At 37.4% G+C, this 16,330-nt stretch overlaps 1 protein-coding gene across 1 annotated transcript in view; it reads right to left on the bottom strand.

The window, feature by feature from the left end:
* Positions 1-308: 308 nt before the first annotated feature.
* The window catches only part of LOC131040149 (alpha-soluble NSF attachment protein 2), a 172,709-nt gene continuing 156,687 nt past the window's right edge, over positions 309-16,330 (bottom strand). Inside the window, exon 9 of the mRNA XM_057973003.2 lies at positions 309-675. Coding sequence (XP_057828986.1) covers positions 595-675 — 81 coding nt within the window. The 3' untranslated portion in view covers positions 309-594. The remainder of the gene's footprint in view (positions 676-16,330) is intronic.

Genomic DNA, 16,330 nt, shown 5'->3' with positions numbered 1-16,330 from the left:
GTAAGGAGCTTAAAGAAGGAGAAGGCTTGTTTGATGGAGGGTGAGGTAACCCTAATTATTTAGACCTCCTGTTCTAGCACCAATTTTATAGACTTTGCTACTTAATTTTGCTCATGTTAAACCTTGAACATGTAATTTAGGTGATTGTTTCCTTTTTTGGGTTATGTATTTGTGGAAGCACTGCATTCTCTAAAATCCTAGTCAATGGGGAAATATGTTACACAATGAAAAGCCCAAAGCATTAAATAATATTTTGTGCTTGTGTGCTAAGTCGGTTCCTTTGCCTTAAAATTATTACCAACATGCAATGAAAAAAGGTAGCATTAATAATTACAAGTGGATCTCTTCGCCTTAAAATTATTAACAACATGCATGGAAAAAAGGTATCATTAATGGCTACTTCTGTAGCAAAGTCAAATCCCACAAAACATTAAAAATCTGATTTCAATCCTATAAATGAATTGTAACATTGCTTCTATGCAATCTTGAATATTGGATCTACGGGAAAACCGTAGCTTCTTATGCAATTTTGAGTATTGGATTTACAGGAAAGCCTACAATGAACACATTGGTGTATCACACAATCAAAACTTTCTAAGTAAGGTCATCCTCTTCCAATTCTTTGGCCTTCAAAGAATTCTTTGCACGTAACAAAAGAGTTGTTTTCCATTGGTCCTGTTCCATTCAAAAAATCACCATTAGGTCTTTCACATCAATCAAATACTATTACAAGAAGTCTAATTTAAGTCAGACAGGATAAAAAGTTGCTAGATAAATGTTTACCATTTTATTTCAAAAGATTTCATGTTTTTAGTAGTGTCACCTTCTAATATGCACAGAAGAGTACATTATTAGAGCCTTCACCTAAGGTTTAGATTAAAGGGAAACTTACAAAATTTGTGCAGTGGCTTGTAGACAATATTAAAGTGAAAATGAAGAGAGCCAAGCTAAACATCTGAATAAAGGCAGCAAAACACAGAACTTTTAGGGAGAACAAGAAACGTCATGTATTTTCAAAAGCCTAATAGAGTGCCTTCAAACATTTATTATTATATTTCTTGTTTTGTAGATACTACTGCTAGAACGCTAAGTTCATGTGCGCTCTAATTTAAAACCAACTAGACTTATACATGTGCATTAATGTTGATAGATATTGTGTTTTCATGTGCTAAATTTTAAATTAATTCTATCTGGAAACAATAATGTGGATGATCTGTTCCTAATAATCCTTTGAAAACGTCTGCATCTTCTTTGAGGCTCGTGAGGCTCTGATTGGGATTAATACAGATAAACTCATGCTTTAAAGTGGATACTTACCAATAATATCTCCAACCATGATCCTTGTCTAGCAATAGTCCATCTTGATCTCATTATCCTACAATTTTTCATCATCACAAGAAATTACTAGCAATGCATTTTATTCTTCCAAGGTGTTATTAAATAGATTTATGGGCACATTATATCTCCCCTAAAACTATTGCTGCATTGACTTGTTTTGCAGCATGACAATATGTCAAATGCCTTGCTTTGATACTCAAGTTGCAGTCTGTAGTAGATTCTTTCTTGATTCTTTCCAGTCAATGACAGGATTCCACCATTTAATCAACAAAAATATACTTTTTTTTATTCCTTATGTTATGGTCCCTGCCATAATCAAATCAGATAACCCTACAATTTCATTCCCTGGAACTGTATTGAACACATCTGTAATCCAGTGTACCTTAGGATCTACTTTGCTGCATGGATTAAATTTACCTCCAAAATTCACGTCTTAATGATTTAAAGCACTAACTGCATCAACCAAATAAAATATCTTCACACAATTGGATACATTAGGTCCCACTGTGCTTTATATGGAGCATACTTAAATACCACGAGCTCGTCATCAGCAAAACAAGTATTCTTGAACTGCAGTATGGTAATAAGATGAAAGAAATGAACAAACTGTATTATGGCATGCCTGACCCTTGATTCATTTGATAATTTGGCAAATCCATAACTAAGACCCCTAAAAACAAGAGGTCATAAATGTCCGCTAATCTCCCCTCATTATCCAATCAAGAAAAATTGATGGTCATTTCCCATAGTCATTGACTTCAGATCAGAGTAAATGTCCTGGATTCATCTCCCTTAGTTATTGGATTCAAATCAAACTATTAGTCATGTATGGCGAGGATTATACTGCATTGGCCTTTTTTATTCTGTATAACAGTTGTGTATTATGAAGCAATTTCTAGTAATTAAGGGGTATTCTGCATTACGAAGAAACTTGACGAATAAGTGGGTAACCTGTGGAACATAACCGTCTTTCTGTATGGCATAAAGTACCAATTTTGGAAACTGGCACAATACTAAAAGCATACAGTATGACAGCATGTGTTGGTAAGACCAATAATAAAGTAAATTATTTCCCATGGTCAAGAAGGTAACACTAATGATTTATATGATCCACAATTTTGGTTGGAAAACTTAGAACGAGTACAAAGAGAGCAGCAACAAATGCAATCATCAATCTGCTTCCATGTAGAAGGATAACAAAAGTAGTAATCAAGTTGTTGCGAAGTCATTTGTACACCACAATGTCCACCTAGGATGGTGACAGCCTCCAACTTGGCAGAGTGATCAATGGGAATGGAAAGCAGTGACCTGGTATAAGACAGTACCACCATGTGTAATGTCCCCATTTTTGGAGTAGGAGTAATTAATTAATTTAATTAGTTAATTTATTTTTTTATTGGATAGCTTAATTAATAATATTAAGTTAATAATTTATAAAGTTATCAAATAAATTAAAATTAAAAGATGACTTTATATTTAATTAATTTAATAAAGTGACTTAATTTAATATTATATCATAAAGTCACTTAAGTGAAATAATATGAAATAATTAATATTATTTCTAGAAGCTGGATGATGGATTAAAAAAGTATTTAAGGAGGTTTAGCTCAGCTTCTAATCAGCCAAGAATTGATATTTGCTTTGTGGAGTTTGTGGAGACTAGAGTTTCTACAAAATATTGTCTTTGGGAACGAAAACTCCCATTGATAGTATAATTGAGGGAGTGAAAGATCTCTGGAGGGGTTGCATTGAGGAGGTGATATTTCAGTCATCTCAATTGTGCTTAGATTGTGGCCAAAGGCCAACTTACTAAGGTTCAATTTTAGAGAAGTCAAATTAAGACATTTTGAAGGCTAGAGGACTTCATCGATTTTTACCAAGAGCTGATTGCAAGACTTATGTAGGAGTTATTGTCCCAGTCCTATTCAGATTTTTACCTGCTTGAAGAAGACCATGATTTTTTATCAGTAGGGTCAATTGGTGCAGCGCTCACAAGTTTCAGCTTAATGATCTTTTGATAGTACTTCATTGGTGTCCAAGGGCTAAGTTATGATAGAGTTCGAATTGGGGAGTATTGAAGGTATTATTTGGCGAATAGGAGTCGCAACCATTCATTGATAGCAGTTATCAACTCTGAGTTTCGAAATCAGGCATCTTCAGATTTCGTACATGCTGGAGTGGTACTACAATCTTGCTCATCACACCTCCTTGGGCTGCCATTTTCACTCCTTGACTGGAGCACTCCATTCCTAAGGTAGCATTGATGATTATTGAAGCAAAGAAAGGAATCTAAGGCTGCAAATTATTAATTCAGATCTGAAACATACCAGAAAAGCACGATTTGGGCTTGAGAAGAGCTCCATTACTTCGGATATACTTGCTACTGCACTTCCAGCCTGGGCGCCTCCTTTGTGAGGAAGCATAGATGGTTTTTTGATGCCTAGAAGGAACCAAATTAGCTGGTAAAATTTCTTACTGTCTGCAGCACATTCTGAGCAGGGGTGATTTGGAGGTTAATTCAATTTGGCTTGAGGAAGGCTCAGAAAGCCACGGTATTGCTTGCTTCTTCAATATCAAATCTTGGCGATATTTTCCAGGTTCATTTATCACTTACTTTTCATTGGATTTCAGTTGGTATTCATGAACCCATGGCTGTCATATATCTTCAGACATACTGAAATTCATTGTTGAGAAGCCAAGAGTTTTTGGCCCTTGTTTTGGCATTGTAAATCAGTCTATTGTTCCTAATAAAGTGAAGGAATAGGGTTGTTTTCATTCTCATATTGTTATATGGTTGCATGCCAACTGGTTGATAAAATTCCAGTCAGCTATAGGTGTGTGATTTTGCATTCTAATTCATGTGATTGCATTGGAAAAACTCAAATCAAGTTGCACAATCATCGTAGAGGTTTATGTTGTTGCTTAGAAGTTGTTTGCAAGTCATCCTTTGACTACACTTTGGGGTTAATGCTTCCAAAACAAGTCTGAAACTTTTTTGTCAGTCAAATCAGCATAACACGCAAGTTATTCAGCAGCCTAGAATCCACATAACACACAGATTATACAGACTGAGTTAGAGTAGCAGGTTGTCAGCCAATTGTTTGACAATATTCCTTGCATTTTTAGTCCAACATAAGCAGGGGATATAACACCATGAACTACTTACAAAGTGTCAACAACCAAACCAATTGGAAACTAGTGAAAATTCTCCAATTCTAAGGTTGGGCATTGAATATTCAAGAGGATACAAACTCAAGAAGCAAAACAACTAAGAAGACCTGCCACTTTCTTGGTGACACCTGTCCTATACTAGATGACCAAATGAAATTGTTGAATGTAAGATGCCTACTTTAAAATTCAGATGTTAATATTGTTGAACCTTGCACTGCATTCAAGGATAGGCAAATTTAATGATAATTAAGAAGGATGGTCTCCTTATCAAGTAGATAATGAAGCAACAATTTGAGTTCTTAGACCAAAGCATAGAATTCTTTGTCAATGTGCATGTATATTGCATGTGCATTAGTGAGAACAAATGGTAATCAACCACATGTAAATCCTAAAATTGGTCATGGAATACATCTTCCAAAAATTAAAAGGCTTCATTTGATATTAGTAATACCCAGAAGCTATGCCTCCCTAAAATTTATACAAAAGATCATCAATCTAGGTAACTTCATCATTGTTTACGATGATTTTATTGATGAGGGGAGGGAGAAGGAAAGTGCTAGCACTCTTGCCCAACTTTCTCACTTAAAAAAAAAAAAGGAGCCTTTCAGAGTTCACGGAGTCCTTAGAGAGCAACAAGTAGTGGCTTTGATTGATACAAGAGCTACACATAATTTATTGACAAAGGGTTAGTGGTTCGTAGAGGACTCAAAATGGATGTTGTGGATGGATTTAAGGTTATGCTAACTGATGGCTTTACTATTACACGCACTAGAATGATTCCCCAAATGAGCTTACAGTTGGGCAATTATGAAGTCAAGGGTGACTTCTTTGTAGTTAATATTTGAGATACAGATGCAGGATTGGGAATACAGTGGCTGTGATCTTTGGGGGAAATCACTTTAAATCAAACCATGGAGCTGAAATTTCAATCAAAGGGGAAGAAAGTTGTCTTAAAAGGGATGTCCAATGGAGGGCCTTGAGTTGTTACCTTGTAATGTCCCCTTTTTAGCTTGTTCCTATTTTTGAACGATTAGCCTATCATTTTGACCCTCGTAGGCTAATGAGTGTGGATAGAAGGTCTTATGAGGTAGAGATTTGGTCAGCTGAGGTTCTCATCTTCTCCACTATTCAATATGTTATGTTTTAACATTTGTTTGGCTTCATTTGGACTTCATTTGCTATACTTACTATTTATAGTAGGTCAGAGGTTGATCGAGAAGGAACCTTTTTGTTTTTATAAAGTGCATTTGGTCACATGGGGAAAAGCAGGATGGACTCCCGTTTCAAACGACATAACAAAATGTTAAGTATTTTGGGAGTTATTAATATTTTAGTGGCCACATTAATATTAAATCATTAAATGGCTTATTATAAAGTTATAATTTAACTCTATAATTTCACTTAAGTTGAAGGTCGAATCATCATGGAAAGAAGGCCATTATTACAATTAATTATGGGGTACAATATTATTGAGAAATTAAAATGATTCGCTAAGTTTTAATGTAATAACATTTTAAATGTTATTTTAAATGCTTTTTGGAGGAAATCGAACTTGATGAGGAGATATAAGGCTTTGCAAATGAAATCGAACTCATTATGTGATTGTTATTTCTTATAACTTGATATTGGAGAGCATTAGGATTTGGAGAGACCAAGGGTTTTGCAAGTTTTTGGAGCTTTTTGGCATTGGAGTGCGTAGCTACTTCATTGTGACAGCTACTTGAGGTGGTGAAATATCTTCCGAGGGTTGCTTTTGAGTTCGCTGTAACCAGCAGTCAAATTTGTGCAAAATGGAGAAAGATCGATCAAGGTTTTTGAGCAGATATTTTTTGTGAAGTGCCGAATAACTATGGGGCTGTGTTAATTCAACGCTGGACACAGAGGTTTATTGTAGCAGATCGTATCATTTAACCAGGTTCTTAATGGAGTTGTAATGCATTGATCTTATATATATGTTGTTGTAGATGCCATTAATCTAAAACATTATTGAATGATAAGAGTCCAAGTAACTACTTGTTCATTGTAATTGAGGATTGCAAATAATTAAGGAGATGGAGGAGATAGATGTCGCAGCACTCTATATGATCTTATATCTATATTAATTATGTTTGTAGTTTGCATGCCAAATGTTTGTCCTTATGTCTGCTGGCTGTAACTGCACATTTCACCTTTGAAAGTCATATATATGCATTGGAGGGATTAAATACAAGTTATTCATGCATTATACTTCAAGCCTAGACATTGCAGGGATCATTTGCAGTCACTTTCGATGTTGTGTAGTCACCCAAACAATATTATATGAGACTAAACTCAGACCAGCAAACCAAGTGTTTGTATATGAAGTGTTTGACATTATTCCTTGAGTTGGATTCCATCATTTTCACACCTATATTAGGAAGGAATATTATAGGTTAATACTCTTAAAGAAGTCTGAAGTTTTTCATCATGCCAAGTAAAAACTGCATAACACAGAAGTTATACTAGCTGTCCAGATTGCATAACACGCAGGTTATACAAACTGAAACATAGAACAGCAAGTACAGACTTTGCAGGACAAGTGTTTGACAATATTCCTTGGAGTTCAAATAAGCAAAAAAGGTCAGATTAGCCAAGGGATATTACACACCTTCAAACAAATGGAGAGATTGATTAGAATTGATCATATTGTGTGGGCAGCTAAGTGTATTATTATTCATACAGACACAAACAAGAAAAGAGGAGCTATCACCCAAATGTGCAAGCTTTGCTAACCAAGTGAAACGAGGTTTTCAAAAAAGTACCTCTAGGGAGGCCTCTTGATAGAGGCATTGAGCACGTGATAGAGTTGAAGGGTACTAAACTTGTTAGTATCACTCCCTATAGGCATCCCAAGAGGCATAAGGATGAGATCGAGAAGGCAATTAAGGAGCCCCTGGATATGGGGCATATCCGCCCTACTAAGAGCCCATTTGCATCTTCAATTTTGTTGGTTAAGAAAAAATATGGGACCATGCATATATGTATAGTCTATAGGGTTCTGAATAAGAAGTCAATAAAAAATAGGTACCCCATTCCATGAATCAATAAGTGTTTGCCACATACGGGTAAACGATTAAATGCAGAAAGTAAATGCACATAACATAATGGAAATATACTAAATAACCAGTCTCTGTATTAATTCAACAGTCCATGTACATCAAGTGCTTATAACATTACATTTGACACGACTATCATGATCCACTTCGAAGGAAAGGTACGCAATATATAATACCCGAAGGGGTGCGACCAACCATCGCGTCTAATTGCCCTTCGGGACGACTAACTAACTGACCGCCGTAACTCATTATTACCGACGACAACATAAACATAATATGACAACATAACATAATGATTATTCCCGGCAACATCATCCCCCCCAAGAAAAGAAGTCGACTCCGGACGACTTAATACAAAATAGAGATGAATGGCAAGAACTATTGACGCTAGTCGAACCCGGAACTTATACACTTGTTGCGTCCTCGCCGGAAAACCCTTGTCGGCTACCATCCGATGCTCAAGTGTGGATTTCACCATTAGTGCTCCCTTTGGCATCACAGTCCTCCTGTGCCTAAACCAAACTTGTCTGCAAAACATGCTTTTCAGTCTCAGCCTCCACCAACTGCTACTCGAATGAGACTATCTCCCTAGCCAATTTGTCCTCGATAGCCACCCGCACTGCCCTCTCGACATCCAACTCCTGGGTACGCTGAGCTATGTCTCACGCTAGTACTGCCTCCAACCTGATGGTCAACTCCTCCCGAGCCCTCTCTGCATCCACCAAGGCAACCTCACGTCTAGCTGAGACATACTCCAAGTTCCTCAAGCGTATCATTCCTACCTGGAGGTGGCCACAACCCTTTGGCACAAAGGCTAGGAGGCACCTCAAATCCTCCATCACACTCCCCAAAGGCTGCTAACTGAACTAAATAACTCTCTGGTGTCATACAATTGCGCGGACCCGCAACGCCTTCCCTCACCAATGCTTAGCTACAGGCTTCCTTCTCACAACACGGACAACCACAACACTTACCGTGACATCTCTAATGCCCTTCGCCCAACTCCAACAAGTGTATTGTAGCTCAAAAAATAAACTGGGGGTCTGGGGGCAATGCCCCCAGTGGGGTCGAGGGGCAACGCCCCCGCGGGGTCTGGGCAGCGTCTCAGCGGGGTCGAGGGGCAGCGCCCCCGTGAGATCTGGGGCAGCGCATCATTTCCTTCAGAACCACACGAAAGTCCATGGTGTGCATCATTTCTGTGATATTTTAAGATGTATGGGTAAACGATTAAATGCAGAAAGTAAATGCACAGAACATAATGGAAATATACTAAATAACCAGTCTCTGTATTAATTCAACAGTCCATGTACATCAAGTGCTTATTACATTACATTTGACACAACTATCATGATCCACTTCGAAGGAAAGGTACGCAATATATAATACCCGAAGGGGTGCGACCAACCGTCGCGTCCAATTGCCCTTCGGGACAACTAACTAACTGACCGCCGTAACTCATTATTACCGACGACAACATAAACATAATATGACAACATAACATAATGATAATTGCCGGCAACAATAAGCTCATTGATGAGCTACACGGAGTTGTGTAATTATCTAAGATAGATTTGAGATCTGGATATCATCAAATAAGGGTACAATAGGAGGACATAGAGAAAACAACCTTCAGATGCCACCTTGGTCACTTTGAGTTTTTGGTTATGCCTTTTGGCTTGACCAATGCCCTCACCACATTTTTAGTTTTGCATGAATCGGTTGTTTAACAAACAACTTTAGAAACTTGTTTTGATTTTTTTATGACATCGTGGTTTACAACAGGACATGGGAGGAGCACATGAGGCATTTAGATGAGATTTTAAGCATTCTTGAGGTACAGTCATATATGCCGAGGAGTCCAAAATGTGAATTTGGGATTATACAACTTCTAAATCTTAGCCACATAATCAGCTCTAAGTGTGTTAGTGTTGATCAAGAGAAAATCAAAGCAATTTTAGATTTGTCACCACCTACAAATCTCTCTAAGTTGAAGGGATTCTTTGGACTTTGTGGTTTGTACTAGAGGTTTGTTAAAGGTTTTTCACAATTGGCTGCTCCATAAAATAGTTTATGCTTTGGCCAAGTTCAAGCAATGCCTTGTTAGAGATAAGTACATTGTCAAGACTCAAAACAAATCACTATAGCCTCAAGTATTTCCTAAATTGAAAGGATCTTAATGATAGACAACAAAAGTGGGTAAGTTACAAGCTTATGATTTTGACATTGAATATGTCAGGGGGAAGAGAAAAGCAATGGCTTATGCACTGCCAAGAAGGCCACATTTATGTTTATTGATGTAAATTGCAACTAATTGGAAAAATCCAATTCTTGCAAAGTATACTAAGAACTCATTTGTCAATAATATTTTGGATAGTACTTTGCTTGACAACGGGTACAAGGCATTGGATGAACTCATGCTTTACAAGGAGAAAATCTTTTTAGAACCTGATACAGGGCTCGCAATGAAGATTATGAGAACAAATCATGATGCCCCTATGGCTAGTCGCCTAGTTTGTACAAGACTTACAAGTAGATCCAAGAAAGATTATCTTGGAAAGGGCTTAAGGATTAAGTCTATAAGCATGTTAGAGAGTGTCTTGTGCAACAAGAGAACAAAAATGAGCATACCTTTCCTGTTGGATTCTTGCAGCCCTTGCCCATTTGCAATCAAAAAAGGGAAAGTGTCTCTATGGATTTCATTATAGGTCTTCGTCCAAAGTGCAAGGGAAGGATTGCATATACGTGCTTGTTGACAGGTTGACCAAATTTACTTGGTTTTTTGGTATGTCAGCACTGTTTACAGTACTATAGGTGGCTGATTTGTTTTTTAGAGAGGTGTTCAAGTTGCATGGATTGCCAAAAAGCATTGCTAGTGACAAAGAGAATATTTTTGAGTCTATTTTGGAAAGAATAGTTAAGATTGAGTGGGACTGAACTCACTCCAAGCACTAGTTTCCACCCACAGACAAATGGGAAAACCGAGATTGTCAACAAGTGGGTTGAAGGGTACCCACATAATTAAGTTTCAGGGCAGCAAAAGGCTTGGTTGAAGTGGTTACATTTGGATGAGTATTGTTATAACTCCACCTATCAAATATCCATCAAGATGTCTCCTTTCATGGTATTGTATGGGTATGAAGCCCCTAACTTCATTGATCTTTTGTTTGGTGATAAAAGAGTTACTAAAGTCAAGAATTTATTGTAGCAAAGTCAAGACATAATGAAATCTTTCAAAGACAACCTCTAGCATACTCAATCAGCAGAAGTTGAATTTCAACCAAGACTGTGTATAGAGTGCATTTGAGGTAGGGGACATGGTTTATTTAATATTTCAACCCTACAGGCAATCCAATCTCAAGAATAGTGGATTAAGGAAGCTAAAGCCATGCTTCTACAGCCCATTCAAGATCTCCAAGAGGCGAGGTGGCATATGAATTGCAGCAACCAAAGAGTAGTGTTGTGACGTTTTCATACATCACCCCATTGCAAATGGGGACCCCCTCCTTTCGCCGAATAAACAAAGTCTTTTGTGGTCGATGTCATCTCCAGACCCTAAGGGATGAGTTATCATGTCTTGTTGACTTGGATTCTGGCCTTTGGAGGTGATGAAATGCCTAAGTATGGAATGGATTTTAAAGCATATAGAGCCTTGACAGTTGTAGTCAAGTTGAGAATTAGGGTTTTCGAAGTATTATCAAACCACATTGTGTTTATTGATTATCCTTTGAACTTTGTATTTTGTTAACTTATGGCGTGATTGATACTTGTAAGATTACAATGTTTTCTTATCTTTTCAAGACTGATGCGAGAACAAGACTTTGGATGCTGATAAGAGGAATTCGTTGAGTGGATGATATCATCATCCAAGGAAGCGATTGCAATGATAGAACAAGGAATTCACTACCAGAAGGATGAATTGATGCAAATTTGACTAAGTATTGAAAGGACTACATGAAGGAATAAAATTGAATAGCCAAAATTTTGCTAAGTATGGGAAAAATCCTTCACAGCATGAAGGAATGAAATTGAATAGCCAAAATTTGGCTATGGGAAAAATCCTTCACAAAGGTGGATTTGTGCTCATGATAGAAATTCCTCCTCCACCCCTAGATTGCACCCAAGGAAGTGGTTCAATACATCAATAGGATTTCTCCTCAGGGTCTTATTTGCACTCTGAGAGTCAATGCAAGACAAGAAGCAGGAATTTATTTCAAAACAAGGAAAAATCCTTCATGGAGCTTGGTGGTGGTGTTTTTTGGTGCTTCTAGCAAGAGTTTCTATTTTGCCAGTGTCTATTTTTAGTAAGTTTCAACACGTCTCAGTTTTGGCCAATTTGGAGTTTGGACACCCTATTTTTAGCAATGGCTATTTTTAGTAAGTCTATTTTTAGTAAATTTCACTGGGTCTCTGTTTGGCCTAATTTTGAATTTGGATACACTATTTTTGGCAATGTCTATTTTTAGTAAGTCTATTTTTAGTAAATTTCAGTGGGTCTTTGTTTGGCCTAATTTTGAGTTCGAACACACTATTTTTAGCAGTTTCTATTTTTAGTAAGTCTATTTTTGGGCTACAAATGAACATCGACAATGAAGGAATAGGAGTATCTAGATCCAAGATTGGTGAAATGAACAATTGAAGTGAAAATAATGAAAATTCGACTAAGACAGCGAAATTTTGGTTAAGGGATGGAAAAATCCTCCTCCACCCTCAAAGTGCGCCCAAGGAAGCCTCTTGGAGTGCAAATCTCAAGGCGGGATGGATTCTTCCTCAATTCAACAACCCTCCTCCACCCCCAAAATGTGCCAAAGAATCCTCCATGGGCAGAAGGATTCTTCCTCATGTCCAAAAGTCCTCCTTCAAGGTCAAATTGTGCCCATGCACTCAAATGGCATAAAACTCAAAATTTGGCTTATGGTAAAACTTCATCTCCAAGGCTCAAATGCGCTCAAGAGCTCAATGATATGGAGAAAAATTTAGTTAATTATGGAAAAATTCCTTGACCCCCTCCAAAATGTGCCTACCTTTCAAATGGCGTGAAATGATCAAAATTTGATTGTGGAGAAATTTCTTCTACCAGGCTCAGGTGCACTCATGAGCGCAGTTCCACCATGCGCAAGGATTTTGTCACCAAGACAAATCCTCCTCCAATGCACAAGTGCGGTCTCTGGCATAAATCCTCTCTACCAAGGATAAACATCAAAGGACAAGAATCCCTCCCCATGTCTAGAATGTGCTCATGGAAGAGAGGTGACTGGAGACATAAAATTGAAGTTCCTAAGGAGATATTTTGATAAAACATGGCATTCTTGACAAGTCAAAAAATGATAAAACATCAAGGAGCATGGAGACCTAGGGTGAAGAAGTCTAATTCAAGACAATCCAGTTCAAGGCATTCAAGGTTCAAGACCTCAAAGATCAAAGTTCAAGTACACATGTAACAGGAAGAATTTCCTCCTGAAATCCAAGATCAAAAGTTAGTTGGAAAAGACTAAAGGAATGACAGTAACCGACAAGGAAAGATATTCCAATAAGGCGAGTTCTCGAAACCAAGTATGTGGAAAGAAGAGAATGATCAAGGAAGGATAATTTCAAAAGAGTTAATCAAAGTTAGAACCTTGGTCCAAATGATGCAATTTGGGAATATACTCCGTCACAATTAGTCAAAATGGAATATTCTTTGTGATGACTTACCGAGTCTACATGGCACCCAGCGTGCTAACGTGGCACCTACTCACCTTCACTAGCCAATCACGTGTTTCCAAGTCGACATGACTAGATTCAATGAACCTAACTTATCCAAGAGAGCTTCTAGGAGGTGCTGATAATATTTTATTATTGGTTTATATTCGAAAGGACAAGTGTCCATAAATGTTATTTTCTCATTGGTCGACTTGGGCCCACTTTTTCGTACCACATAAGCTATTGTTAGTAAAATCCTATTTAGTGTTCCATCTTGTAATCTTGGCCCTTGATTTCAAATCAATCTTGGTCATTCATTTGTGGGAGGAGCTCTGTAAAAGGCCCTGCCTTTTCATTTGTAATTCATATTTAGCTCATTAGAAGTGAAAAACTCTTGCTCCTTAGACTAGAAATAGAGTAGGAGAAGGAGAAGACATTGTTGTAAGACTTGGAGATAGAATTTGATTTCATTCAAGATATGGTGGATTCATGTTTATTTCAACTTGTTGCATGGTGTTCTTCCAATGTCTCAATTGTTAGACGAAGTGCTTTGGTTTTAATGGAGAATGTGATGATGTTTGATGAATTTCCATGGCTCATACTTTTTGCATCTTATTGATTATAAGTTGCAATGTAAAGTTAACTTGAGCCTTTTATACGGATGCTTAACTTCAATCATTGAATGTGCATTGTTTGCTATGATGGTGTTCATTATGATATGAAAATTCTTTGCATATCCCTTGGAAGATTGCATCAGTCCCGTGGAGTTGTTGCTGACATTGGCGAAGCAAAACTTGGTTTATGTGGAATTCGTCCATTGGAGCACTATCCATTGATATCATTGTCCTTAGGATTAGAATTAGGTTTCTCTAACCCTTTCTCCTTTTAATTTCAGTTCGTTTGAAGTAGAAATATCGCAGAATTGTTATATCTGATGATGAAGTTATAGCCATAGCAAAGAAGTGAAAGAATGATCCAAATGTAAGTCCCTTTGTATTACCAACATACATCAAGACAAATGAGCTCATATCCAACATAAAGTTGCATGTTTGCAATAGGAACCTTGGAGTCACCTCTATGATCTTCACAGTCTTAGCATACGAGGGGTCTTTGCTAAGAGAGGATAGAGTGTCCTTTGGCACTTTTATTCTATGTTGGTGTGGTCATAAGATACCCATCAACAAGTAGCAAGGTACATAATGTCTTCCATGTATCATGCCTCAAGAAGGCGCTTGGACGTAATGTTGATCCCTCTTCTAAGTTGCCTCCTTTTCATGAGGAAGAGAAGCTTGCGTTGATTCTAGGGGCAATTATTGATTATAGGGAGCATACTTTGAGGAAGAGGACCATCAAAGAATATTTGGCGAAATGGAAGAACTTAATCATGTTGGGTGCTACTTGGAAGAGAAAATTTTATAGCATCCAAACTTGCAATTGCGTAGGGACAAGAAATTATGAAGAGGGAGGATTGCAATGTCCCCTTCTTGAGCCTAATCAACAGGGGGTGACCATTAACCAATTCTTGGGTTCTTGTAGGCTAATTGGTAGTAGTTAGGGGACTCAAATGATCTTGGAGAGCTCGATTTCAGTTTTTCTTGGTTTCTATTGGTGGTGTTGAGCCAGCTTGTGACTTGGATTGCTTTTTGAAGCATTTTCTACCTCCTAATCTGTTCTCCACACTTCTTGGAGAGAACGCCTATTTTTAGTAAATCTGAGTTGGCATGCTCAATTTTGATTTCCACTGCCTTGACAGTACTTTCCACAACTCAATCAAGAGTATTCAAATTGGCCTTTTTTCTCTCCAACTCTATAAAAGGAGATTTCAGCTCCCATTTCAACTATGCAAAAGAGTACACAAAGAAATGCTATTGAATTGAACTTGAGTATTCTTCTTATTGGATTATTTTCATTGATCTCAAAGGAGAGTGATGGATTAATTGTCATTAATGTCAAAATAAAAAAGATTGGTCCAAGATGGAAATCACTAATGAGGAATGAAAGGCCAAAGGCCACTAATCGATGTTCAATGATCAAACAAAATCAGTTTTGGATATCTATTATTTAAGGGCAAATCACACCATTCCAAGGCATTAAAGACAAGCTTATGTTCATTGGCGAATGCTAGCTGACCACCCTCTGATTTGACTCTTATCTCCATGACATCTCTCCTTGGAATTTGAAAAATACAATTAAACTAATATTTGTAGTAGGCCAACCCAAATCTAGTGCACAAGAAACTAATCTATTATCTTAAGGGGCTGACCCATCACAGTGGTCGCTCATTTTTGGGAATTAAAGTAAAATATTTATATTCCAAATTTGGACAACCTCTTTGGGAGAGTCACCTCTCTTGGGTGAAGAGACATTTGATGGGGTGTACAAGAAGGTAATTTTGTGGTGTACGATGTAAGCAATTAACAAAATATCTTTCTGAGTTATAGTATAAGTGTATTCTCCATCAGCAGATTTGTAGCAGATTTAAGAGCAGATTTATAGCATACCTTTGGAGGTGATTTATGGCAGATTTAAGAGCCGATTTACAGAAGACTTAAGATAAAATTTGTAGCAAATTTTATGAAGTAGACTCTTGCGCTTTGAAGAAGCAATTTCAAGAAGACTAAGACTTTGTTTTGTTAAAGATTGGTGCCTCTCAACAGAAGAGATTGGTGTCTCTTGCTGGGTTAGTTCTCGGTGATGGAGATTGGAGTCTCTAGTAGGTTGGTGCCTACAAAGTTTGTACGAGAAATTTTATATAAGCAATCTTTTGTCGTGGTTTTGTCCCAAAAGGGTTTCCATGTAAATCTTGTATTCTTAATTGTTGCTGTTGTGTGATTGATAGTATTATGATTATTAAATTAAAAAGTAAAAGATTAGCTTATACTAATTCACCCCCCCCTCTCAATTTAAGCATTTGCTCATCGATTCCAAGGATTTGTTGAGGATGAAAACCCTCTTTGATTATTGGTTTTGGAACTGGAAGACAGTCCCTAGCTGGTTGGAGAGACTCTAAACAGGAGTCACCATTGTTTTCATAGTGTTTGATGGTTCGGGATTTCAAAAAATGAAGA

The sequence above is a fragment of the Cryptomeria japonica genome, chromosome 11, assembly GCF_030272615.1.
Source record: "Cryptomeria japonica chromosome 11, Sugi_1.0, whole genome shotgun sequence".
Taxonomy (NCBI): domain Eukaryota; kingdom Viridiplantae; phylum Streptophyta; class Pinopsida; order Cupressales; family Cupressaceae; genus Cryptomeria; species Cryptomeria japonica.
Note: the sequence above shows the minus strand (reverse complement) of the source record. Positions and strands in the feature narration are given on the sequence as shown.